The 26,626-nt window shown below is 39.5% G+C and overlaps 1 protein-coding gene across 1 annotated transcript in view; it reads right to left on the reverse strand.

The window, feature by feature from the left end:
* Window positions 1-8,619: 8,619 nt before the first annotated feature.
* Window positions 8,620-26,626, reverse strand: part of DAP (death associated protein) — a 46,394-nt gene continuing 28,387 nt past the window's right edge. The window contains exons 2-3 of the mRNA XM_014307666.2: window positions 13,279-13,321; window positions 8,620-11,615 (exon numbers count right to left, since the gene is read on the reverse strand). Coding sequence (XP_014163141.1) covers window positions 11,496-11,615; window positions 13,279-13,321 — 163 coding nt within the window. The 3' untranslated portion in view covers window positions 8,620-11,495. The remainder of the gene's footprint in view (window positions 11,616-13,278; window positions 13,322-26,626) is intronic.

The following is a 26,626-nucleotide window of genomic DNA, read 5'->3' on the forward strand; positions in this document are numbered from 1 at the left end:
TGAAATATTTTGAGAGCACTTATACCTTTCCTAGGATTCCTTGCAAAGTGTTTCTGTTAATTTCAATTTTATCCACATATTTCCTTTGAGAAAATATCTACTGAATCGGGCAGTGAATGCTGGGATGCTGGCAGGCCATGTAGCTATTTAAGTAAGGGCTTTTTCACATCTGTTTTCACAGGCAAACCCTATTAAATTGTAACAATAAACCGCATGGATTTTACTGGTAAGCAATCAATTTCCATGAAAGATAACAAAAGCTTTCACTGAAATGGGCTAGAAATCCAAATCCCTTAAAATCTGAGTCCGTATTATAAGCACCACGCTGCAGGCACTGCAGTAAACACTGCTCAGGGTGTGGTTTTCTTAGGTTAAGCATCACCAGCAGATGCAGTCACATGTGGTGGGGTGTAAGAACCTAAATAAGGGATGTGGGACCCCAGGCGGATCTCCAAAATGCAGTTTATTGTAACCAAGAGGTTACAGCAGTCCAGGGCCGTGGGCAACAGAGCCTGTGCCTACAGCTGTCAGCTCCAGCTGCAGGCAGGCCTGGAGACCCTTTGGTTTTGGTTACATTGCATTATATGCTTTTCTTTGCTGAGCATCTTAATACAGTAGAACCACTCTATAGCCTAACTATTATCTATAGCCTATCATAACTACTATAATTACCATATTCATGTTACTATTCACCAATCACTAAAAGTTAGTACATTACAGTTTAAGCTAGAAGTTGTTTTTCAGTTTTCTTGCAGTGGAAAATTCTGAGACCTTTTTTCTACTTGCAGCTTTGCTGACTTGTTTGCCTGTGCTATCTTTCTGCTTGGTAAAAACATCTTTTTATTTGAGGTGGGTTTATCCTTTGCTCTAAGTCATAAAAACCCCTTCTAACTAACATACCCTTTGCCTCCTTGGTTAGCCATTAAGACTGGCTCAGCAATTCTTTTCTTCTACATCAAAACTTGCTTCCATCTCTATTCCTTCATCAGACTCTACATTTAAAAATCTTTCTGCTAAGCATACATATCTGTGAGACTTTCCTGTGAAACTTTCGTCCTTCCCAACAGTGGGTTAACCCCACACACTTTATGCCTGCTGCAAACTCCAAACACATCCAGTGCTCCAGAACAAAACACTCTTTTTGCCCTCTCTTCCAGCAGCTGCTCACCGGCACAAGAAGCTCTCACAGCCTCTCCTGTTGGCTGGATGCCTCTGCTCACCAGAAATGCCTCATGGGCTGGGGCTCTCTGAGGTGCCTGGCCCCCAAAGATCGTGCAAGGCAGTGTCCTGAGAGGTGGTCCTGGCAGTGGCTCTCCAATCTCCCACGTCAGTAACACCTGGGATAAACCTCAAAGAGTCTCACCAAGGAAGGGTACAGAGACCATACTGTGGTCTTCCATGCCAGCCTCTGGCTAAGAGCAAAGGCTGTCCACTGCATCATCCAGAGAACTGACTGGGACAGAACAAGACCAGGAGACTCACCCACTGCTAATAAAAAAGGATCTTGAGAACACTTTAAAACAGTTTCAAATGCTTTCTAATACTGCATAACACCTTTCAGGCTTTGTTGATGCTCCAAGGCATCAACGTTTCCAACATGCATTTCTAAAAAGGCTCTAGCATTTTCCTCTCAAAATATCAAGGCTAAAACACCTCAGTTGCTGTAGCATCACACCATTGATTTTCATTAATTATTGTGTTTGCATTGCCCCCAGACGAAGGGAGGAATGATGAATCTGACTCCATGTTCTCAGAAGGCTAATTTATTATTTTAAGATACTGTATTATATTAAAGAATGCTATACTAAACTATACTAAAGAATACAGAAAGGATAATTATGGAATGCTAAAAAGATAATAATTAAAACTCATTACTCGCTCCAGAGTCCCGACACAGCTTGGCACTGATTGGCCAATGAGTAAAAACAACTCACACCAGAAACCAATGAAACAACCACCTGTTGGATAAACGATCTCCAAACACATTCCACATGAGCAAAACAGAGGAGAAGCAAATCAGATAATTGTCGTTCTCCTTTTTCTCTGAGGCTTTTCAGCTTCCCAAAAGAAAGATCCTGGGCGAAGGGATTTTTCAGAAAATGTGAATGTGACAATTAATATCTTCCCCAAATTCTGCTCATCAGCTAAACCATCCCTCAGTCAACCTACAGAAAAGGTCCACCTGATGCTCAGCATCCACTGGCAGCTTTAGGGAGTGAAGATACAAGTTCAGCTTGAGTTCTCTCCCCTGGATGCTCTCCCAGCTGCTGCTTTTAGTCACCTCCCCACACCTGAGTAAGTCCCCACCTCTAAGCAGTCTAGCACCCCACAAAACAGTACCAGTGTCTACATCAAATTTAATCAGTGGCTTTGCAAGGCACAGGCAGGAGCTGGGCCATGAAGTGTGGTGACAGGTTGTCCTTGAGAGTGGCAGCACTGGAGAGAGAGGCCAGCAGATGACACAGGCTGTTAGACACTGCTGCCTCTCGGTGACTCCAGGCACACAGGGATTGAAGATTTCACTTTAAGAAGCATTTGTGTTAAATTTGCAGAATAAAAACAAATTCACCTCTCCTTTTACACTTGAAGAGCTTCTGCTGCACAGCTGATGAAAGGCAAAAAGGCTTCAGCTCTATGGTTATTAATGCCAGCAAATATGGCTGAAATAATACACAGGGCTCATATTCATTCCTTGTAGCTTGTATTACCTATTAGAACTATAATGCTATCAAAGTGCTGTTCTCCATTTACATGGGCCCTAGCATTTCACCTTGAGTACAAAGGCTAAGCTATCAAAATGAAGTGCTCAAAATGGAAGGTGCCATCTTTACTCAGCCACCTTTCAGAATATTAGTACTGGGTCACTAATGCTATTTAGAATTGTTTCTCAGGGTAATTGGTACAGCTCTTCTTCCTCAAGTGCTGTGCTTTAATCTTTTCACTCTATAATCTCAGCCACAGAAATATTTGTATTTTCAAAACATAAAGCACAATAAATCAAGAGTGAAGTTCTCGTTTGATTCTGACTATTGAAAGCATTTCAATAGCACCTGCAGGCTGAGTTGACATCTTGCCAATTGTTTTGCAATCTTGTTTGATTATAGGCAAAGCAACAGGTAAGTAAAAGAGAAACTGCAGAGCAGTAACCCTGGAATTGCTTTTGTAAATAAACAAAGGATATAATTTTTAAACTATACATTTATATATAATGTATATTTTATGTACATATGTACATATATAAATATGTATATATTTATATCATTCCTCAAAAAGGGGTTGTGGTTGGGCTTATGCTTGTTTCTGCTTAAACAGACTGTACACTTGTTTACTAGTAAATGAAAAAACAGGATCTTTTCCCCTTAGTTATTAAAATCAGGTATACTGAATGTATATACATATACAACATGTATATGTTTAGATGTACACCTGTGTGTTACAACAGTGATTCCCCCCCAGCACTTTCTATCTCATAAGCTAATTTAGTCTGAAACATTTTGTTCAACTCTTTTCAAGATAACTCATATTCTTATTCATATAATGTTTTCTTGTAAATTTGCTATTCCAGCAAGGAGCACTGCACAGACCTGTGCTCTTTTTCCAAGGAGCTCTGTTGAATTCCAGTCCCCTGTTTTTGAAATCATGAGGCCTACACAACAATAGGGTCATATTTTGCATGACAAATTTCATTTCATGCCCTGAAGCCAGAGCTTCATAACACATTTGTGAGTCAGGAAAAAGCTCAGAATTCAATGTTGAAGTAGTGGCCTAGCAGTGACCAAGCTGCAGAACTGAATATGGGACACAGCTATGTAACACACCAGCATTCCTCTGCAGAACTCCACAAACACAACTCACATAAAGAAAAGGATCTGCCCACAAGTCTTCTCCACCACTTTTCAGGTTGATAGACCTTACAGTGTTTGAAAAGAGGGATGTTTGGAAGTCTCTACCTCATGTAAAATACCTAGTTTGACTCTCCAGTCCTGCAAAATAAATCTGAACTTACCTTAATTCCTTGGAGAGTATCACTGAACTTAACAGGACTATAAACACAAAGTAGAAATCCTCTAAAAGACAGGTGGCCTGCATGGGATGGGAAAATAACCTGCCTTGAATGAACCTACACTTGTAGGAATCCTTAATCTCCCAGGGGAGATCTGCTTAGATGACATTGGTAACATTTCCCATACTTTTTAATGGATAGATTCTGCCTTTTAAGATTGTTTTTTGTCCTGCACCCACTAACAAAGTCATTGCTATTGTGAAGGACCAGCCATCAGACAGTGACACACACAGCACACCATGACAGCCAGGAACAAAACCAGGTGCACAAACAAAGTAAACAAATGCATCTAGGGGAGAGGAACATTATGGGTCATGATAAATAGTTGGATCAAGCTCAGTGCTTTCTTTAAGTATTTACCTTAGCCACTACTGGCTGGTGGTGAGCCAGCCACCAGCATGCAAGGCACAGTTCTCACACAGTGAAGTTTTCAGTGTGGATGTTGTAGGAGCTCTTTGGGGCCATGAAAAGCAAAGTCTTAACCAAGGATCTTAACCAAGATCCTCATAACAAGCTCAGTTGACAGGCTTATTTAAGGCTTCAGCCTTTCATTCCAAACCCCTCCAGCTGTCACAACTGTCACATCAGCAGCAGGCTAATGTTTATTATGTTCTGGGTAATAAATCAGGCCCTAAAAGGAGAATTCTTGCATTTGCTATTCATTTTCTCTTGTCCAGAGGGAAGGAATAAGGTAAGGAATTAGCTTCTGATGTGGGTCTTTTTTATTAGCAACTCAGATGTAACACTAGCTACCTGCAAAAAGGATGTTAAAGGTGTTCACCCAAACTGCATGTTCCAAAGAATCTGATCTCCCATTGCTTAATACCTCTGGGATGAATGAAATCTTACATCTGAGTTTTTAAAACTGGCTGTTCTCTCTTTGTAGGGACATACACACACACACACACACATGAATATTAATTAGGTCTCAGTTCAGCTAGAGTATGTCTTAGTTCTGGACCCTATATCCACATACATATACGTGTATGCAGCAGCAGCCTTTTGCAGTGAAGAGAGATAATATATATTTCTTTATGCTTAACCTTGTAGGTTAAAAGAACTAGAATTTATTAAAATGTATTTGCATTTGCAGATTTCCCTCATCCAAAGGCCTCTTCCACACAAAAAAGATTCAAGGACATGTGGATTTCCAAATCAAAGAATTGTCCTCTCAGTATGTAATTAGGCATGGGGAATTGAGGTCAGCACAAGAAATGGCCAGTGTACAGTTCTGAAAGAATATGACAGCTCTGCTGCTTTTCTCATATCATCCTCTAACAACAGCTTTACAGAGCACAACTGAATCCACTTCTATACTGATCCATTTACTGTTCTACTTTTAATATTTAAGGCTTTACTTCTCTGATCACAGCTCCTGTTCACTGCTGATTTAAATACACAGAAAGGAAAATGAAGTGTGCAACATTCCACTGGCATGTGCCCCAGTCTGGTGGTCTTCCTCAGAGATACTATTTGAAAAATCAAATATAGCTTAATATGAGGTGCACATCTCATCTTAGAAATAAGGCTTAGAAACAGGGGTTGTTTTTCTTTTTTAATACCAAGTGAAGTTTTCAGTTAAATACATTAGGTTCACAAGTAAGCATAAAACAAGGAAAAAGGCGATGCCTCTCTTCCCTCAGAGCCAAACACTGGCACACTTGGTGCAATTTTACTCTGAAAGGCATTGAATATATGGCTTCAGCCCACCTGAAACATGAGAAGATATTTGTCATTTCAGCTGCTACCAGCATACAGAAAAAATAAGTGGCTAACTCTTGCTTTTCATTTTAACCAACTTCACTGTTCTATATTTTAAAAGGCACTTCTGGTTTAAGAGAGAAGCCAAGTGGGTTCCATTGTGACTGAGATTACCTCAGTCAGCCAGAGCATGGTGCTAACACCAGGGCTGTGGGTCCAGTTTCCCCAGGGGCCATTCACTTAATTAGACTAGCTGGGTCCTTGTGAGTCCCTTTTAACTCAGAGTATTCTGTGATTTGGAAACTGTGATCTCATAGCTGGGCTCTCCAGTTCACTCACTCCTCTCTCTGTGTGTAACAAAGTGATGTCACTATCCATCTTAACATGGTATCAGACATTGACACCTGAGCAGTTACCACACATGGCTTGTAAGAACCGCTTCCACACACCTTCATAACCTGCCACTTGCTTCTCTGCCAGAAAGGAGGATAAAAACCATTATGCTGAACGAGCTTTAGTCAGGACAATGACACTATACTGAGGTAACACAACGTCACCTCACTGACACTGATGCCAGCTGCAGTGTCATCAGCAGCTGACCAATTTCATAATCCTTAAAATCACTGGGGATTACTAATGCTTTTCTTTTTCTAAAGCTACGAGTGACCTATAGAATGCCAGACACTCATGTTTTCTAAAAATACCTCCAATGTAAGCTGGACAGCAGAGATTATGTTACAGGGCTTCTTTGAAGGTCACTTGCAAGATCTACGCTTGCCATGGCTTTAGTATCCTTCATTTCAGTTTTGTCATTGACAGCATTCTGTGTTTTGCAAAACATCATCAGCAACCATGCATGCCTGTGAGCTCCAAATAGTAATAAATTCCATTCCCAGAATGGGGTATCATACTCTTTTTCTCACCTCTGATCAGCATTCTGAAGGGAAGGAAAACAGCCATTGCAATAGAAATTACTTCTTTGTTCACAGAGTGCTTTGTCAAATACAATGCACTCCACCTCTGCTCTCAGGCCTCATATCTGAATGCTAGTGCTTCCATTTTATGATTCAAGAAATAGTATACACTAGCTGCAGTCTTTTCTCTGATGGGGGATGAAGAAAATCAATAAAGGCACATTCTTGAAGGAGACCCAAAACCACAGGGACAAGCAAAATACAAACCTCCACCTTCTTAAGAAACTACTTTTACTAATTTTATGTGATAGAATCATGCACAGCACTTACCAAAGGTTACAGCTACAATGCTGACTTATTTTACCCATCTGCTGAAGAAATCCCCCAGTTACTGCTGCAGACTTGACTCAGGTTCTTCTTGAGACAGCCAGTGACCATGATCTGCATCCCTCTGCATCCTTATGTGGCAGATAACGTTAGCTGTAAGCAGCTATATTTAAATGTCTTTATCTTGTGAGAGGTTTGTGTGCAAAGAATTGAAATTAAAACAGAGATTTGTCTTAATTCTTTACGTCATTGCAGCCTCTGACCAGCAGCATATCCTCATGTTGTAAAATTAACTGCACCCATACTGACATCCCCACCTTTTCTAAAATGCAATTATGTGTATTAATCCAGCATCTCAAGGCATTAGCTTAGACTTAAATACAATTTTAAACTAATTATACCCAAATCTGAAGTGGACACAAGAAGTGCCTTATAAAGCCCATGCCTACCTCCCCCATGAAGATGGCAAGTATTCAGAATAAAGTTATTCCAAAGGGATAAAAACGTATGTCCGTTCATTCCCTTCACCTCTGCATGGAAAACTGCTGGGAGTACGTCCATTAAACAGCCAGGAACATACAGTGATCACACTACTGTGGAAAAAAGTACAAGATTTCTGTTTCAAGACATTCAGTGACAAAAGGGTAGATCTTAGTGTTGACATAGAAGTAAATAATTTCTAATTACTAATAACATTTGCAACACTGCTGATAACAAGGCCCTGAAATTTGGAGTAACAATGGACAATGCAATCAACAGCATGCTCGACATCATGCACATGTATTTTCCCAAAATTTTAATGAAAGAAGATATCTTTTGAATAATGCAGTGTTGGAGTATGAAAAGGAGGCTGAGAGGAGACCCTATTGTTCATTACAACTACCTGTAAGGAGGTTGTAGCAAGATAGGGTTGGCCTCTTCTCCAAGGTAATAAGCGACAACCTAAGAGGAAATGGCCTCAAGTTGTGCCAGGGGAGGTTTAGACTGGGTATTACCAAAACTTTCTTCACCAAAATGGTTGTCAAGCTTCAGAACAGGCTGCCCAGAGAAGTGGTTAAGTCACCACTCCATAGGTATTTAAAGGATGTATGGATGTAGCTCTTGGGGACATGGTTTAGTGGTGGACTTGGCAGTGTTGGGTTAATGCTTGGACTCAATGACTTTAAGGATCTTTTCTATCCTAAACAATTCTGCGATCATGTGAGTGCAGAGTCTAAGGATGCAACGCTGCACTATTCCCAGGGCAGTAGCCATCACCTCTGCACTGCATCACACACCTTTGCTGCATTACATACACACCACACATGCACTAAACAAGGGATGCCCAAAGTATCAGAAAGGGCCCAGAAACACTGCAGCAATTTCTCTGTATTCTTCAGCAAATCACTTGTGTTATGGCCTGCATGGTGTAAACTGCAGCTTTATGAAAAGCTTGCCACCTCTCCTAATTACAACACTTGCTCTTTCTGAAAGACTAGAACTTCCAAAGCAATGGAAAATGTTACATTTAGTTTCCTTTACCATCCTGGTTTATTACCAGGGTTAGATTCTCCAGCTTCACAGGGGCTGAGTGAGCATCTCCAATTTCATAGTGGAAAACAGCAACTCCCATTCTAGCTGGTAGCATCTACTTTTTATTTTGCATGAGACTGGACTATTCAAAACAGCTCATCCACTGTGTCATAAAACTTCATAATAAGTTTCACTATCTATAAAACATTGATTAGTCATGCAGCAATCTGTAATAAAATCCCATAAATGCCACAAAGCTGCACCCTGCTGATTTACATTGCACTTACGGAGAAAAAAGAGCCCAATATACAACTTCATGCTTTATTGTTGCATTACTGCCACATTGACAATTACAGCAAATTTCTTTTGCAGTTATTTCAAGGTAACATCTGAACATCTCCTGTGCTTATATGCTATTGCAACATATTTTAAAAGTATCAATAACCATCAGTAAGAAATCCAGTTCACCAGTTATGATTACTTTGGAAAAGGTAATGCTTTGGTAAGGACATCTATGTATAAACATGGATACCTCCCAACAATATATAGCTTTCATACAGAGACATTTTCTAATCATATAGGAATTTCTGCACTCTAAAAGCCACTAAAGCTATCTTAAGAGCCATACCTCATTGTACAAACTTACATAACTATCTAATCAAAGACAAAAATCAGGTATTGTCTATATATGCTGTATATATTGCATTAATAACCAGGAGCAGTAGTTTGCAATTTGAAAGCATCCATGCTCCTTACTGTCAGAATGGAGATGTGGTGTGGCTTTCAGAACCGTTTTTACCTATTATAAGACATGGAGCAGAGGTACCCAGCCCCACCTCACCGTGTGCCTCCACACCAAGGTTTAGTTTCCCAGTGCAGTCAGTGGAGCCAAGAGCAATCCAGTTAATCCTGTAAGACTCTTCCCTTTGGTCAACGGTGCCATACCTAAGCTCTGCTGACTCTCCCGACTGCACCACCACTGACTACACCGGGCTCTAGGCACTGCTTCAGGCGCAGGCACAGCAGGAGGCAGAGCTGGATCCCACGCAGCTCCCCCTGAGGCCAGCAGGTACCAGAGGTGACAGCGATGCTCTGCACCATCGCTGACACAGCACTCGGACAGCTACGGCTGCACCACCAACCCCCTCCTGTGCCGTGCCTGCAAACATTCCTGCCAGCAAATCATCTCCTGCACAGAGTCCAAGAGGCTCAGCCGTGCTACCCTTATGAATGACTTGCTCAGGTGTGAATCACTTGTACACTCATAAGCAGCTACAAACAAGGCCTCTGCTCCACCGACATCAGAAACAGAGATCAGATTTGAAAAGTTACGCATACTCTAATACAGAATAATTCTTACAAACACCACTCGTTCCTTAAGGCAAGTATGGTTCCTCATCAAATTGGAAATAAGGACTGCATTTGCAGATTGTACATCCTTCCTTGGGTTTAGAATAAATATGTCCATGCATATAATTTGTAAAACATCATTTCCATTTCAAGCCTACGAAGAGATGGAAATGTCAGGTCCCTCGCTCCCACGCAAAGTGAGTTGTTCCATTTGTGAAATGGGCCATATTTCCCATAATTTTGTTGCTGTTGTTTTAAATCAGCTACTCAGAATATAATTATATCTGCAGAATTTAAAAAAAAAAAGTAATTTTTAAACTTTTCCCACTGTTTTTTAACCACAAAAAACTGGTAAAGCCCCAAGTGACCTTAAAATGTCAGTGATTTGCCAGGTGAATGGCTGCAACATTAGCTCCCACTTTTTCTGACATCATTAGAAACTTTATAAACCTGGAGGCTTTATAAACCAAAGGCTGTATTGTATTTATAGTCAGTTAAAAACAGAAGGACACTTTAAAATAGGTAGAATGTATAAAAATTTTTCCTGGTTTTTACAGAGGTGAGTTACGGAAGGAAAATTACAGAGCTAAGTGATTTTGAACTGAGAAATTAAATTATTTAATTATCTGGTAAAAATAAAATGATTGCTCTGTTTGGAAATTACTTTCTTTTTACTCCCTCATATCACTATTGTATTTCAGAATAAGAAGACTAGGAAAAAAAAAAAGATGTACAAAAGAGATTGAATCATAAACATATTTACTAATGGTACCTCTTAGTTTCAAAAGGTGATCTCATATTCTAAATTAAAAAAAGGAAACAGATTTTTCACCAACTTATTTTAAGTTCAGTATGGAGGGTCACGAACTCCTTCAGCTTGCTATTGGAATGTGAAATCATCACCTCAAAAATACAGCCCCCACTGAGACCATGAGATTACAAATGAGCTGTCTACAGCAGCAGTGTTCTTGTAATTCTGATTTCTCTATTCTCTCCATTCCCACAGACCACCAGAGGGAAGAATCTCAGCAAGACTGTGAGAGGGCAAAGGGGTGTAAAGAAGATTCAGCTGGATCTCTGCCCACTTGAGAATGTATGGGGGCCCTATCATCATCTCCCTGGTTGAATCCAGAGGGCACTGGAGTGGAATGCTATAGGATAATGAAGGCTACAAGGGTTCTACATAATCAAGACAACCAATGACTTCTCTCTCAACACACCCAACAAACTCCCTCCAGACAGTAAAGGTACCAGTACAAAAGGGCTGTTCTTCTTTACTGGCTTAGCATAAAAACTACATTAACTATCTGCTACTGTGAGTCCACAACTAAAAGTACAAATTTTAAGCCCATTAATCATATTATTCATACTGAAGTTTTTATCTTGGCAATAAGAAAATCTTATAAAAAAGCAACCCTGATCAGCAAATACTCAATACAGAATTTTCCATCTGGGATAACAACTGAACAATGTCTTCATTCTTATTAACCCTTGAGAATTAAAGTAAAAGAAACAGCATATTATTTTAGATGTCAATTTTACAGATTTGACAGTGTGACTACTAAAGGGTTTTTGTCTTCTCTTGAGAACAGTCACCGAAGCAGGCTGGCGGAGATCCTGGCGGGAGCTCACTTGCGAGGCTGGTGGATGTGCTGTTTGACATGCTGCGGGTGAGGAAGCTTCTCCACAGAAGGATGTGGCTTCTGATGAGCCACCTGAGCTGCAGCTGGAGGGAAGTCCTTATCACCCTGTTTGAAGAACACAGCAGGAAAAGTTTAAGGAATCTTAAAAGTGTACTTTCCAGTTCAAATTGATGCAAATTCTAAAAACTGTGAAAATCAGATGAAAAACAATGTTGCATGTTATTTTGGGGTCCCCCTTTACATATTCTATGTTTTTATGCTTATTAGCCAACTTCAAAATCTTTCTTATGCAAGCTTCACTTCTTCCAGTTACACACACTATCCAATAATAAGGTATCTCAATGTGATCCCATGGGAAAAAAAAATCAAAATATTCCTATCTTCAGATGTGCTTGGTTTCCAAGAAGCCACTAGAAAGAATAGACTATTTTAAAAGTAAGTTAAGGCAGCATGAAAAATACCTGCACAAAAAGCCTGCTGTAGGAATCAGAGTTGTAGAATGGCCGGGGTTGGAAGCAATCTTAACAATCATCCCACTCCAACATCAATGCCATGGGTAGGGACACCCTCCACTAGACCAGGTTGCTCAGGACTCCATCCTGAGGGATGCAGTTAAGTCACCCCAAAACCTTCTCTTTTCCAGACTAAACAAAGCCAGTTTCTTTAGGAAGAAAGCAGGATCTAAAACTACTTATGACTCAAATATTAGGGATGGCTGGCTTTTAAGTTTAACATGATCTTTTACCCAGGTCTGCTAGTGTTGGCTCTCAGGTGCTGCTGCTGGGCAGCCTCAGTCCAGGTGTAACCCTATTTGTCACCTAATTAGCATTGCCATTTCTAGGATCAGTCCCATGAGGCTTCCAAAAAGCAACAGGAAACAAATACTATTAGTGCTCAGTGACAGAGGGACAATAGTGCCTTCAGAAAGTGGGACAAACATGTCATATGCCAGAAACTCTGGGCATTTCACTGGCTCACTGGGCAACAATCTTATACTGTCTTGTTTTAGTTTCATTTTAATCACTATGTTAATTTGTTACATTTTATAATTTTTACCCTACTCCAACTTGCTTCCAGCATTCAAAGATCTGCTCTCCTCAGATGACATTTTCTGTCTTCTCTCCCCTGATGCTGCCAATTGCCCATTCCTTATGGGTTAAGGAAAATGGCATCAGCTGGGGATCTTACAGTAAAGCACACTACAACCCCCAGTGATGTAAGGTAACCACCACATAAAGCCACGACAAAACCCTGCCACAATGCAGGAATTACTGACCACATGATTAATGGCTAGTTAATACTAAGGATTTACAGGTCCTGTCTGCTCCTAAAGTCCAGGGAATAGCACCCTAAATCCCAAGTACCTCAAGGCACATATGGCAGCTGAAACACACTATCTTCAAGCATGTAACCTTACAGGCAGGAGGGTTGCTCCTCATCACAGATCAAGCTATAGCAGCAGTTTAATATGCAGCTGCTTCCAAAGGAAATGAATACAGTAATATCTAGCTTAGATATAAAAAGATGATCCAATAAACTTAAAGTGCTAAAATTACAAGAAAAATGGTGGAAATTATTTCAATGAACAATTTCACACAAATCCAGAAAGAATGCTCAAAGGGCCTTACACGAATATAGAAAACACAAAGCCTCCTCTCACAAAAGAGGAAGGGGTATGAAAAAGATTAATTTTGCTCTGATTGGAGGTAATTCTGAAAAGCTCACAGTAATTTTGCTATGACTGAGAGAAATTTACTGATAATCTTACCCTAGCAATGACACCGGAGATGAACACCGCTGGCTTAGGTGGGCTGAAAAAAATAAGAGAGATTATTTGTATCACTTATTTAGAAGGTAAAAATGAAAAGGAAATCATACATACAGTGCAAAAAAAAAAGGTGGCATTTTTGGAAACTGATTAACTGATTAATGTTTCAAACAGACAAGACATATTTTTTCTTCAAATGACTATTGCCTTAGTAGTACTTACTGCAGCCAGAACCAGACCTTTAGGTTTTGGCTGCTATTACTTCACAATGATTGTGACAGAAATAAGAGGCTAGTCCAACAATACTGCTTCTTAATGCTGAGTCTTTGTTTGCTTTGGTTTCTTAATCCTCAAATTTTATACATAAACTGCCAGCAGTACTTTAGACTTAGTGTATTTGTATTGCACAATGAAAACTGCAGCTGGACTAAAGTCACTGCTGTGTTAGAGAATAAAATAAATTTCAAGTTTACATCTGTCAATCAAATGAATGAGGATTCTGAGTCTCAGAAAGAGCAACAGACTGTACTTTAAATCACAGATTTTCAGTACTTTAAATCACAGCTTTTCAAGCGGGTAGTCTATTATAAGAAAAAGAAATGTGTCTGTAATCAAACAAATATTAAAAAACATAAAGCAAAGCCTTTCCTGGTTTCTCATTTGCAGACCCTCCATCCACACCAACAGGAACAGACTCTCCACAGCCAGAGTTCTCTGTAGCTTGGTCAGCACGAGCCATTGGTTTCCCTGATCTCCTGAGCTGACCACCTCTACCTGGAGGCTACAGCACAGCTGTGTCCAACCGCTTGCCCTGCTGGCACTGCCAGAGTCTGAATTACAGACACAGCAACCTTAGTGCCTCTGGGGCAAGTAAAACCACACATCTGCATGGAGTCTGCAGAAGGGCTGGGACCTGGAGCTCCAGAAAATCTCCACAACAGGAGTAATTCTCCTGTAAGAAAACCATGTAAGCTGAGGCACTGTAGAGGGAAGCAGAGTGGGGAGCTGAAGGTGTCCCTCCCCCTGGGAACACTTGCAACTGAGGACTCAGAGCAGGTCCATTAACCTGGACCACAAGAAGGGTCCTACCCTGAGATGTTACAGCTCACAAGGCTGGAACAACACAAAGCACACACAAATCAAATGACTTATTAGAGGAATGATAGTGATTACTATGATGCACTTTACAACTACACAGCTTGTAAAAATTTATTAACATGATGTTGTGTGAAGTTAAGATAACAAGCAGCACAGTATTAGACTTGTTATAATGAACTCATAAATATTGCCTGAGCCCTGTGTAAGTCATGGTATCGCTACTCAGTCTCTGAACAGCCTGGTTATTTAACAAGGCTCAGCATCCCTCCTAGAAATTTTAAAAAAGTCAGAAAGACAAGGTTAGAAAAAAAGGAGAAAGCAAGAGAGTTCTGCTCTAAAATACTTCTATGGAAGAATAATAGTGATATTTCCTGCCATGAGAAATAACATTTTAATAGCTGTATTAGACCTTTTCAATCCAATTTTCTGTCAGTACAAACTAATAAGAAGCAAAGATCAATAGCAAAACACTTCCATTTCATTCTAATTATACTGAGCCAATTAGTACGTTCCAGTCTGCATGAGACTTACTGGATGCTGAGTAACAAACTCAAAGAAATAACTCTGACTGAGAAAATACAGATGTACTGCAGTGGCTCAAGGTACAATTCACACACTTACACCATGACATTAAAAAGGAAATGAACAGTAAATGAAAAAAAAAAAGTATGACAATTTATTCTTCAACTATACATGGTTTAGTCACACTCAGAGAAACTGTTTTTTGCTTGACATTATATGGTGAAAAAGTCAAATCAGATGGATTTTTTTTAATATTCTTAACATGACCTTTCAATGTTCATTATGCTTGGATGATGCATGAAATTCAAATCAACATTTCCCCAGCAGAGCCTGTATTTGCTGAATGTGCCATGAGCTGTTCACCAACTACCACACTGTATTACCTGCTGTGCAGTTCATAATTCTTACTTTAAAAACAAGTGCAATGTTCTATGGCTTTTGCCAAAAATGACAACCAGAAGGAATCTCTTACATAATGGTCATTTCGAACACCTTTTACCACTGCAAATTACACAAATCTGCTTAGAAACCCCAGCCTCCTGTTGAAATGCCATGCTATTCATGTTCACAGGGTCCAAACTTGCAAGTGTTAAGTCTCCCAAGTACATGACAGAGCTGGATATGGTTAGACTATTGGGCAGATTTCTGTATTTATTTTAATTTAATTGTATGTTCTTTTGTCTCGGGAATTAGGCTGAAGATCCTGTAAAGATCATTGTCATTTTCTTGTAAGCTAAAATTCAATATGAGGTTTATGCTTCAGGTAGTACTTCAGAAGCAGCTAGCACATCTTTATAAAGACAAAACTCAGCAGTACCATCTTCCTAGTGAAAACTATATTTTTCAGACACAAAGCATTTATCTTGAGCAATATCACGACATAACATATTCAGCCTTGTTTGTATGCAGTGGGTTCTGTGACTGCCTTTAGTTACAGTGCCTTGGAAACAGGACACTGATTAGGCTCTCCCACAGGTGTGTGGTAGGCACCAAAACACCTCACTTAGGGCTCATGTGGGACACTCTAGGATAGTGCTGACACACAGAGAACAACCTAACAGGAAATCAGAGCTGCAAAAGGTATCTACTCCCCAATGCAGCTGGAACAGTTTTCTCCTTGACTTTCCCTCTTGTTTGTCATCTTCATGGATTTTTGACTGGACTCTCCGTCCTTCATACTACATTTCCAGCTTTTAAATAGAAGAACTAATGGGAATGCTGACGCAGCTTCCAGCTCAAGCACCTCTATCCTCCATCCACAAAAACCTTGCAGAAACCCTGGCATTTGTTTCTGGCTGCCCCAGGTTTCCATGATCAGCTGCAGGTGCACACAGTAATGAGGCTTCACCTCTCTATTTAACTTGTTACACAGGAAAAATGCTTCACTCCTACAGAAGACACACCAGCTTAATAGCAAGCTCATTTCCATGTATTAACTATCCTGTAGCAAGGAAAAAGGCCAAAAAGCTGGCCAGAAATTGGAATGATTGTGTCAGTATTTATGTCCTATGTCAATCCCTGACTTTCCTTACATTTTTACCAGTTACATTGTTTCAGAAAAAAATCTTTTAAAAAATTAGTATTATTCATTATCTTTGATGATCTATAGAACCAGAACCAGGCCAGAGCATATATAATCACACATCTATACTAATGAAGAATTCAACAGATCAGAGAAAGGCCTGGATAATCAGTCACTGATTCATGCTTTAATTTCATTCCTAATGAGAGAAATCTTTCCAGAGATGAACTTTGTCATAATAAATTCAATCTCTACTGCCAGACTCCCAAATCATGGGCTTTTGTGGACCCAGATTAGCTGCCAGGACCATAACTCCGTAATTGCACTCTGAGACATCTACTGGGATTGCAGTGTTGCAACATCACTCATTATCTTTCCCAAGAACTTCCTGAAAATAGAACAAAAATGGAGAAGAGGCACAGGCTATCATCGCTACATTTATAAAACACTTTTAAGTGCTTTAAATTCTGTTGGTGTTTTATACAAAGCACAACCTACATTTCCAGTATTTTGTAAACTGTGATGGTTTTTCTGAGGATATACTTAATCTGATGAAAATCGGTTTGACAGATGTTGTTTTGAAGATGCAGCATTCCTTTGTCTAGGCATCAGTAAACAAGAAAGCAAAAAAAAATATTTTCTGACAAAACCTGATTTTGTTTATACATATATGTGCTTTACAGCTATTTAATGCACACATTTATTTAAAGTTAATGAATAGTCACAGCTGATACTGTGTAAGGAACACAGCTTTGTGTTTGCCAAGACTGGTTAGTGTTTGTGTCAATACTTTCAGAGCAAATCCTTATTTTGTTCTAACATATGGAGAAAAAGAACACATCTGTTAAGATCTAAGTGTCCAGAGAACTTACCCTGATTTTACATGTGCGATGCTGCAGCTGTTTAACATCAGATTCTCTACTGGATTAATTTGTCCTGACTGTTCAAATAGAATAGATTTCTATTATTCCATAATACTTAGCTCTAATAGGATCTTTATTTGACATGGAAGGTAAATCACAAAGAAGATGAAATAACTTGCAAAGATCATTAACTAGATGAAACGAGGCATTGATAATACTAAAATCTTGTGCCTTCACCTCAGAGGGATTGGTTGAACTGAAGTATGACAGACATACTACAAACACAAACACAGTGACACAGGAGTTACTGTGAAATCTCCTAGAGGCCACAGAACACACATAATGCAGATGACTATTTATCGAACTCCATTAAAACAGAGATCCTGACTAAATCAGTTTTCTGATTCAACAGGGAAATTTGCAGTTAACTGTATCTCTATCTATAAATGCAGTGAAGGTGTGCACATACATGCAGAGGCCGGTGCACGTATGCACACAGAGATGACACAAATTCACAGCTGTTTCAGAGTGGTCCCGAATGCAGAACAGAGCAGAGCACCCTGCTGTGGGGGGGATGAACACCTGCAGCCACTCTGGTGTTTGATGCACCCAAATTACCTACTGCATCCCTTATCTGATAGGATGGAATGCATATAATGCTGGCTTCCAGCAGAAGTTTGAACAGCAGATCCAATCTGGAGGAAGGACTGTGAGCACTGCTCACAGTGCAATCCAAACCAAAGGGCTCCATTCAGAGTTGACAAAACCAGGAAACACCCCCAAACACTGCTGATGTCCACACAAACACAAAAGCTCCTAAAATGGGAAGTGGGTCTCACTGCAGCCACAGTGCAGAAGGTGAGTGCCCCATGTACACTGGCGATCAGAAAAATCAAAACAATATAGCAAGACTAAGAAAGAATGAGAAAAAGCAATAGTAAAAATAGTAGCTCACAGTACGCCTCTATTAAAATACGGTATTCAGACCAGGAACACCATAAGTGAAGAACAAGAGCGAAAAATATAGACAGAAAAAACAGCTGAGAGAGTACAAAGAACCCACATAAGGAGACAGCTAAGAACTCTTAGCATACAGTATGTATACAAAGGAGTAGGTAATATTGCTCTCATCTACGCTTGTTACAGTATAAGTAGAAAGTGACACTTGCAGAAGACTAAATTTAAAATTATTAATAGCAGGTATCTTTAAAATAGAATTAAATGTAGAACCTCCTGAAAATAAGGCATTGATCTCAAAATTTCCACTACGCCAACATTCAAAACATGTTAGCCTATTTTAAAGAGGACAAAACTACACAGATGCAAGGTTTTGTCAGACTGGATGATTTTTTTTGTCAAAATATGTTAGACTAAAGTTAAATCATTAAAACTGCATTAAAATAATCTTCTAGATGGAATTATTCATATTTATGATTAAAGAATGGGAATTATTCATATGTATCTTTTCATATTTGTGGGAATTAATGATATGTCTTAACACTGGTAATCACCTTTTGCTCTTTTAAGTAAGCCTGGCAAACAGATATATAGAATCTATAAATATGTGTTTTTCTAAGACTTTGGAACCACAAATTACATCATCATTTTTACCTACCCAAGAATAATGCTGGAGTTTGTGACTTGATGTTTCCTTGTTTTAATCAAATCATCCACTGGCATGTACTGTGACTCATAGTTGGCTAACAGCTGTGAAGAGCAAAGGAGCCATTTCTGTGACAGGCGTGGAGAAAGCAAAGGAGAAATTCCTGCAAACCAAAGAGATTACAGCACAGCACCTGGGGCTGCACCCAGCTCCCTGATCCTTCAGGCAAAGGCAGCACACAGACAGCATACCCTTGCCCGTCCAGCACCCTAAAACAGCAAGGACTTGAAAAGTGAGCAGAACCTTCCACTGATCAGCTTGCCTTTATTTCCCTGCTCATTTCCAAATAAACACCATTCACTTTCCTCACAATTAACTTAGGCAAGCAAAATGAAAACCATATATGAAATACTATGATCTGCAATTACTCATTAATCCCCCAACTGCCCCCTAATAAGAGCAGAAGTTTTGTGGGTTTTTACTTTTTCCTGGCATGATATCCACTCCATGAACAGGTTCCCCAAGTATTCTGAGCAGAATTTCCTTTTCAGTCAACAAAACGTCATACTTTAATCCTGCCCTTCTATTTCTGCAATTGAAACTATTGTGCCCAGTTGTTCAAATCATTCACCTTAATCTTCACGGTTGTTTGGGAATTTGTATTTTCTGGTTATGAAACATGAACATTAACTAGTCTTAGTTTCAATCTAATGCTTCTCTAAAGATGTCCAGATATGTCATTACAGGGATGCTTATTTGAATTTACAGAGTTGCCTTTGATTTTGGCATTGTCTGCAAAAATAAATTCTAAGATGATTAAAACCACACTGAGATGATTAAAATCACACTTCTCAGCAACAGAACAAAACTAATATCAGCTTGCTCATCAGCTTGCTTGAAATAATTTCCCATTGGTTATAATACATTTAGGTTATTAATTTTATGGACAGAAAAGTAATAATTAGTCTGACTGACCACCAGAGAGAAATGTTTTAGCTGATTGCATGGGGACATACAGTATCTGATATTCTACGATAATTTATTGTGTTGAGGTCATTTATCTGCCAAAGCTTTCAGATCTTTAAGATCATCCACAGGATGGCACTGTTGAACCTCAGAGTCTCCTGTAGATGAAAGAGGGAACAACCTCAAAAACATCCAGGTGCTGCAGCAAATACTAAAACAAGTAAAAAGCAGCATTTCCCCTTGATGGCAAATCTTGACGAAACACAGTGCATACAGAAATACACACAAAATTCTTACACGTACCTACAGATGCTACTTTGGGATACAACTTTCCTGTCTGCATGTCTTAGGCTGTGCCCTGATACACCCCAAGAGAACACAATGCCCTATGAAAAAATTTTAATTACTATTTGTTTTGCTATTCACATACAAGCAAATCGGGTGTCCTGATCTTTTAATGAGGTGGTAAATGACTGGCCATTACATTTAATAGCAACTGATTGACATTCATTATTCTTACATTCACTATTAAGGCATTGCAGCATATGGCCTGATTAATCTCACCAGCCTCTCATTCATCTTTTGTTTTAGTTCATGTATAACCCATAAAAAGAAATTATTTAAGAAAGAGATCCACCATCTCTTATCTATATTGTTGTACATGATATTGCTATTAGAGAATAAATTTCTCTTTCAAGCTGCCTTCTGATCACAAAATGAAGATTTAAGTATTTCACCTTTTCCACAGACTCAGAGGATTTAGAAATAGTCTGCAATTCTCCAGCTGCTGGTTGATTTATAAAGGTTCCATCCTCTTATTGCAGTATCTCCATTAGCTGTTAGTGAACACCAATGACCAACTTCTCACATGCAGCCACTCCAGCATCAGCCCACTTAATAATCTGTAACCACTTAACTGTGGAAAAAAGAGACCTATGAAAACTGACATAAAGTAAGTAGTGCTTAAATGGTGATGCAATTCCAAGGAAACTCTAAAATAAGGAAGGAAATAGGGTAGACTTCAAGCATTTGCAAAATTACCAAAGGCCATGGTTCAAAAGGGAGAGAAGACCAAATCTTCCACGTGTTTGTCAGGCGCTGAAGTGCATCCCTGTGCATGCTCCCATGACAGCAATACACTTCCATGCTGAGAATATCATGAGCATGGGCCTGCACTGCAGTGTCTTGGCTACAGAGATGTAGGAGCCAGTTGTGGCACTGTTGTACTCCCCCATCTCTCAGCAGATGAAAGATGGAGTGCAACTGGAAAAATAGCTTGATGCCATACTAGGAATAGAAGATGTCAGTGCAGTGAGAAAACCACAAGAAGATAGAAGCTGAGAAGGTGAAAATCTCATCACTTCTGCCTAGGTGAAGCTGTGTTTGTCTCAGAGCCACACAGCAGTGGCCTGAAATTTCCCAACCTCTCCCCTTAAGAGTTCATAACCTGAATCTTGCTTTCCAATGTTTCACAGTATTAATCATTCAGTAGATGTGCACCTTTCACTCTCCTACTGCTTTGAGCAATTGCAGTACCATTTGTTTCCCCAAAACCAGTGCAGACACGAAGTCAAATATGCAGGCATCTGCACATGCATAAATACTGCATCACCTTCCACAGCCATGCAACTGTAATGGGGAGCCTTCTCAACCCAATTTTACACTATGCATTCTCAATGGTTTCCATCCTACAGTCGCACTCTACTGTCACGTGAAGCTCTCCAAAGGAAATGTCTCTGCCCATAGCACAAGGTACCATAAGGTAGTTCTTGACCATTTCAATAGGCCACTCCTGGGGAAGCTCTGAACATGATAAAGGATGTTGGAAGGTCATGAAGATACTCTGGTAGTATCAGATGCCAGCTGAAGATTGTGTAAGCTGACTGTTCTTAGCCAAAAACTTGCTTTAGTTCAAACCCTGCCAAAGTTATCGACACAATTTTCCCTATTCTCCAGTGGCAAGTGGAGCCATAAATCATGTCATCCAGACATAGAGAACATTCTTTAAGTATGCAATTTTATATTCAGAGCTCACATAGGAGCAACAGAAGATGGAATTAAGAAATGTTTTTAACTTAACAGCTTACTTTTAATAGCAAGAAACTCCCTAGTCCCTAATACACTTAGCCCAGATAGGTTTTTACTGTGACACAAGACAAGGAACGAAGTTCTCTCAAAAGGATTCAGACATGGGTGCATCTTCATTTAAATGAACTTGTTGAAGTATAATTTCTCCACAGAGAAGCTGACCTCCAATGACCTGAGAGGAAGCAACCACTTGATTCCTCTACTACCATTACTGTGCCTGTGCTGAGAGGCGGCGGTTGGAAAGGCAGCGTCATTTTCCATCTAGAAACATCCAGTCCCCTGAACACTACCAGAACAGGCTGTTTCTTCCTTCCATATTAATCTTATGGGTTTAATCTGGAAGGTCAATATCAGATATTACTACAATCATCTGCAAAACTTCCACTGTCAATGGGACTGGGACTTGGTGCTATGAAAATACACAGAAAATAACCTTCAGGAAATCAATAGCAATGGGATTCAAAGCATTGTAATCTGAAGGATGTCAAGAGGAGTTCTTAGACACTAAGCTTTCACTCTGTGTGAAATAAATGTCTAGCTTTGTAAAGTGATAATAGAAGCCATGACAATTCAAATGGATAACAAATCAATGTGCTGTTAAATCTGAATATAGTACTAAAGCAGTACCCATTCACTTCAATGGGATGTAGAAATCTTAAAGCAACTACAAACTCCTGAACGTCAATACCACTAGTGATTTTTCTGTTAATCAAAGAAGAATGACTGCTACTTTTCTAGTTCAATCTCTTAGATCTGCCACTTCTTGGTGTTCTATTTCTTTGAATGGCTTTAGTAACAGCAAAAGCAATTCATTTCCTTAAAGAAGCACCATAGCACCCGCAGGGTGGCAGCTGACTACCTGGCAGCATCACCTTCTACCACACAGAGCAGGGTTAGACTACATTTTTTCTGTTTGTGATGCACATCTTTGCTTCTTTGCTTTGCTTCTATGGGACAAATAGATCAGCCTCTCTGAGGAATGAAAATAAAACATGCATGCACAGTCTCAGCTGAGCTTACATTTATTAAGCAGCAGCAGTACTAGTAGTACTTCATGCTGCAAGTTCGTACTAGTATTTCATACTGGTCATTTCCATGCACAGCACAACAGAAAAGAATAAAGATGCACTAAAAGTTACTCATTTTACTTTATCCACTACCTGGTGGGACAGTTCTGGCTAGAGCACTGTCTAAAGCCACATTTCTGATCTTCCAGCTGAAGGGTGACCCAGCAAGAACACAATTTTTCCAAAATTACTGTCTGGTGTCAGTACCTTTGGCCACTGCCTGGATGTTATAACAAGTGACAATATAATAACAGGAAGTGACTTAAGAAATCACTACCCTACTTACCTTTAAAACGTGTATCTAAGTATCAGCTTAGGTTGGATTAGCAAAAATAACCATACCATTCCTCCGTACACTTCAACAATCTGTTTCTGTCATTCTGTGTATATTTGGACATAGAAGCATTTTAATTAATGGCTTTTTATTTACTAATGAATTGTGACATGATTTGTAAAAGCCTATTAATATGCAAATGCAGAGATTTCTCATGATTCAGGTAATTTTTACTTTTATGTAGTTCAATGGAGATCCAGTACATCAGTGTGAAGATTAATGAAAACATACACCACCACAATCAGATTTTCAGATAATTAAAAGGTGAAATAGCAATTGTCACAATAACTACACCATTTATCATACTCACAGCCAATTTGTAAACACTACTTTTCATAACTTTTCATAATGTGGGGTGACTCATAGCCTATTCTTTTCAAATTTTCCCATTTCGAAGAAACATTTTGTAAATAGATGCTATTTCTACTACAAAAATGTATTTTCTATTATTTATCTCTTGATTCCATTACATTTCCTTATTTCCCCTCCCACCTTTAAGACTCCTCAATATGCTGGGACACAGAGCTAAACATGTGTGAATGCTGACTATTTTAAGAGTTCAGTGTAAAACACATCCCTGCTGAGTTTTCATTGTGAAAGCAAGTGGTTAGAGGGAGCTCAAGATCTGCAGGAGCAAGAACCAGAGGAAATTTTTCAATGGTACTTTTTTGGCAGAGGGTACAGGTAAGGTAATGATCCTGTCCTTCTCTAACAGCCTTTTAGCCCCCAAGGACTACATCCCAAACCAGTAGTTCTTGCGGTTGTTTTTAATCGCAAGACATTAACTACGCAACAGTGGCAAGTTAATCACCAAACTCTTTATTTTCTATGATGTGATGACTTTGGATAATGTATTTCCAAAGTCAGTGCTTTCCTGAGAAAGCATCTCTGTAACTTGCAGCATAATCACTTCACACGTAAATACATCAGGAATTTGGAACTTGTAGCAACCAAATTTTGCTACAGGCTGGAGCGTAAGACGATGCACTGCCTGACTCAGCTGAACTCTTCTGAATTCACATGATCTTAGACACAGCTGAAAACCTTTGCAATGAGAAGTCCTAAAAATACTTCAGAGGAACAACAGCACCAATTTAGATCTTATAGTTCTTCCTCTTTTTTTAATCAAAGACTCAGGGAGAAGATAGAATGTATACTGGCCCGGGATTGCTAAGTCAAAGAACACAGGAAAGGATTCAGACAGTTATCCTGCTTTCATCAGGAAAACATCTCATGGAAGAGTGTGAGACAGAGTAGAAATCATACTGACAGAAATGCATGTATCTGAGAAAGGCCTCAGATTCCATTAAGGCTGTACATTCTGGTTTGATATCTTACAATACAGATTATCTTAAAAAACTGAGCCCCCCACCCAAAAAATCTAAGTTTACATTTAACTGAAAAGTAGAGGTATTATTTGAATATTTTATTTAGAAGAGAGCTGCAAAACATAGAATAGCAAAGGTCAGCAGAATGCAACAATGCTAGAAGTAGCAATAATGTATTTTTGGTGTCTATTTGTTGTCACTTCTCAGTCTCTGAGCGACTCCCAGAGCACCTACTCATGGCAGGTGCAAATAAGTCATGAGGCCAGACTGCATTTGAGGCTGCTCAGACACAAAAAGCTGTGGTTCAGTGAAAATCTATTCTCTGAATAGGGGCTGAAAAAACCCCAACACATGCATTACTACAGGTTCTTGGTAACAACCAGACAGCTGTGACTTCAAAAAGCCCAAAATAAGAACACAAGAAGCCAAATCAATGTCTGAGATATTTACTGCTTGTACTTGTATTCACTTATAATTCTCCTTTTACATTATATTCTGAGATCACATTTTATAAACTGATACATGTAAATTTTTGACCAACAAACAAGTTTGCACACACCTTTAACATCAAATGCCTACCCATTCATTATGTGACCACCAAAAAAAAATGCAAAAAGAGCAGGTGTAAAGTGAATGTCTTTATTTTTTATCAAAAGGACAAATAATTTTCATCCTCCATATTTATGGAAAAAGTTTCCGTTAACCAACATGGCATTCCTATTATTAACCTGCACTGTCAAGAGAGGAGACAGATTCTCTCGTGTATTCTTGCTCTGAGTACTTGCTGCTATGACATTAAAATTGACAGAAGGGTATTGGGCTCCTGTCATATTTATTTAAAATCTTCATACAGAAGAAGCCCACAGAGACATACCCTAGGCACCCAGATGACAGCAATGCTATTGCTGCTACATAATGGCCAGCTGCAAACTGAAGTTTAATTTCATTTTTGCCTATCAGGGGGATCTCTTCTAGCTACTTCCAGTTGTGAAGAAATGTCCATGAATTTTACAGCACCAATCCTCATTCATAACCATAGCACATCAAAAGGAGTAGAAAGTAAAGCGTGCAGGAACTTTAAGGGAGAATAGCAAGTTTTGTTGTGAAGCTCTGCTACAGAGAACAGCAACCCTACCTGATGCAACACAGAGGGGATAGTAGCACAGTCCAGAGCTCAGAAAAAACACAGTGCAATCATGCTACTTGACCCATAAATAGAAGTAAGACGAGAAGGGCCCATTCCTCCTAGGTTCAGGAGTTTTTTGAGTGTTGGGCAGAGGTACAGTAGGAAAGAAAACTGCAAGGAGAGGGAACAGAAAGTGAAATGAAAGGGAAAGGGGGAGGGGAAGGAAAAAAAAAGAAAGGGAAAAAGAACATCCTCTCCTTTGGCAGTACTGCTGAATACACATTAGGCAAAATATCCTAAAACATAGTGGAAGTGTAAGCTCCTATGACAGGCCACAATAACAGGGCAGGAGAATTATCCATGGATAATAGCATGGATATGTTCCATGTCAAGCACAAGCTATCTTGTTTTAGTAAGTAAGGCTAGAGAAAGCCCATGAAAAGACAATGCAAGGATGCCACTGATCAGCCTATGAAGTGCCTTGATGTGTGCACCCCAGGGTATCAGTGACATGTTGCCATGGACTTCCCATCTCAGGCAGACAAAGGGCTTGGCCATGACCTTGTTAAGCATACAAAGGGACACAACACTGGTGCACAAATATTCCTTCTTCTCCCCCTTTTCTGTGTGGGTGGGCTAAGTATAATCACATGTATGCAATTCCTATCCCCAATCCCCTTCCCTCCCAGTTTTATAGTTGTGACATGGGGAAACAATCCAAATGTTTTGTAGCCTATACAGAGATGAGAAACACTGCCATTCTTCTGAAAGACCATCAAAAGACAGATTTGCAACTCATATGTAAAGCACCAATAAGCTATCAGCAGTAAT

Source organism: Geospiza fortis, unplaced genomic scaffold (assembly GCF_000277835.1).
Source record: "Geospiza fortis unplaced genomic scaffold, GeoFor_1.0 scaffold281, whole genome shotgun sequence".
Lineage (NCBI taxonomy): Eukaryota > Metazoa > Chordata > Aves > Passeriformes > Thraupidae > Geospiza > Geospiza fortis.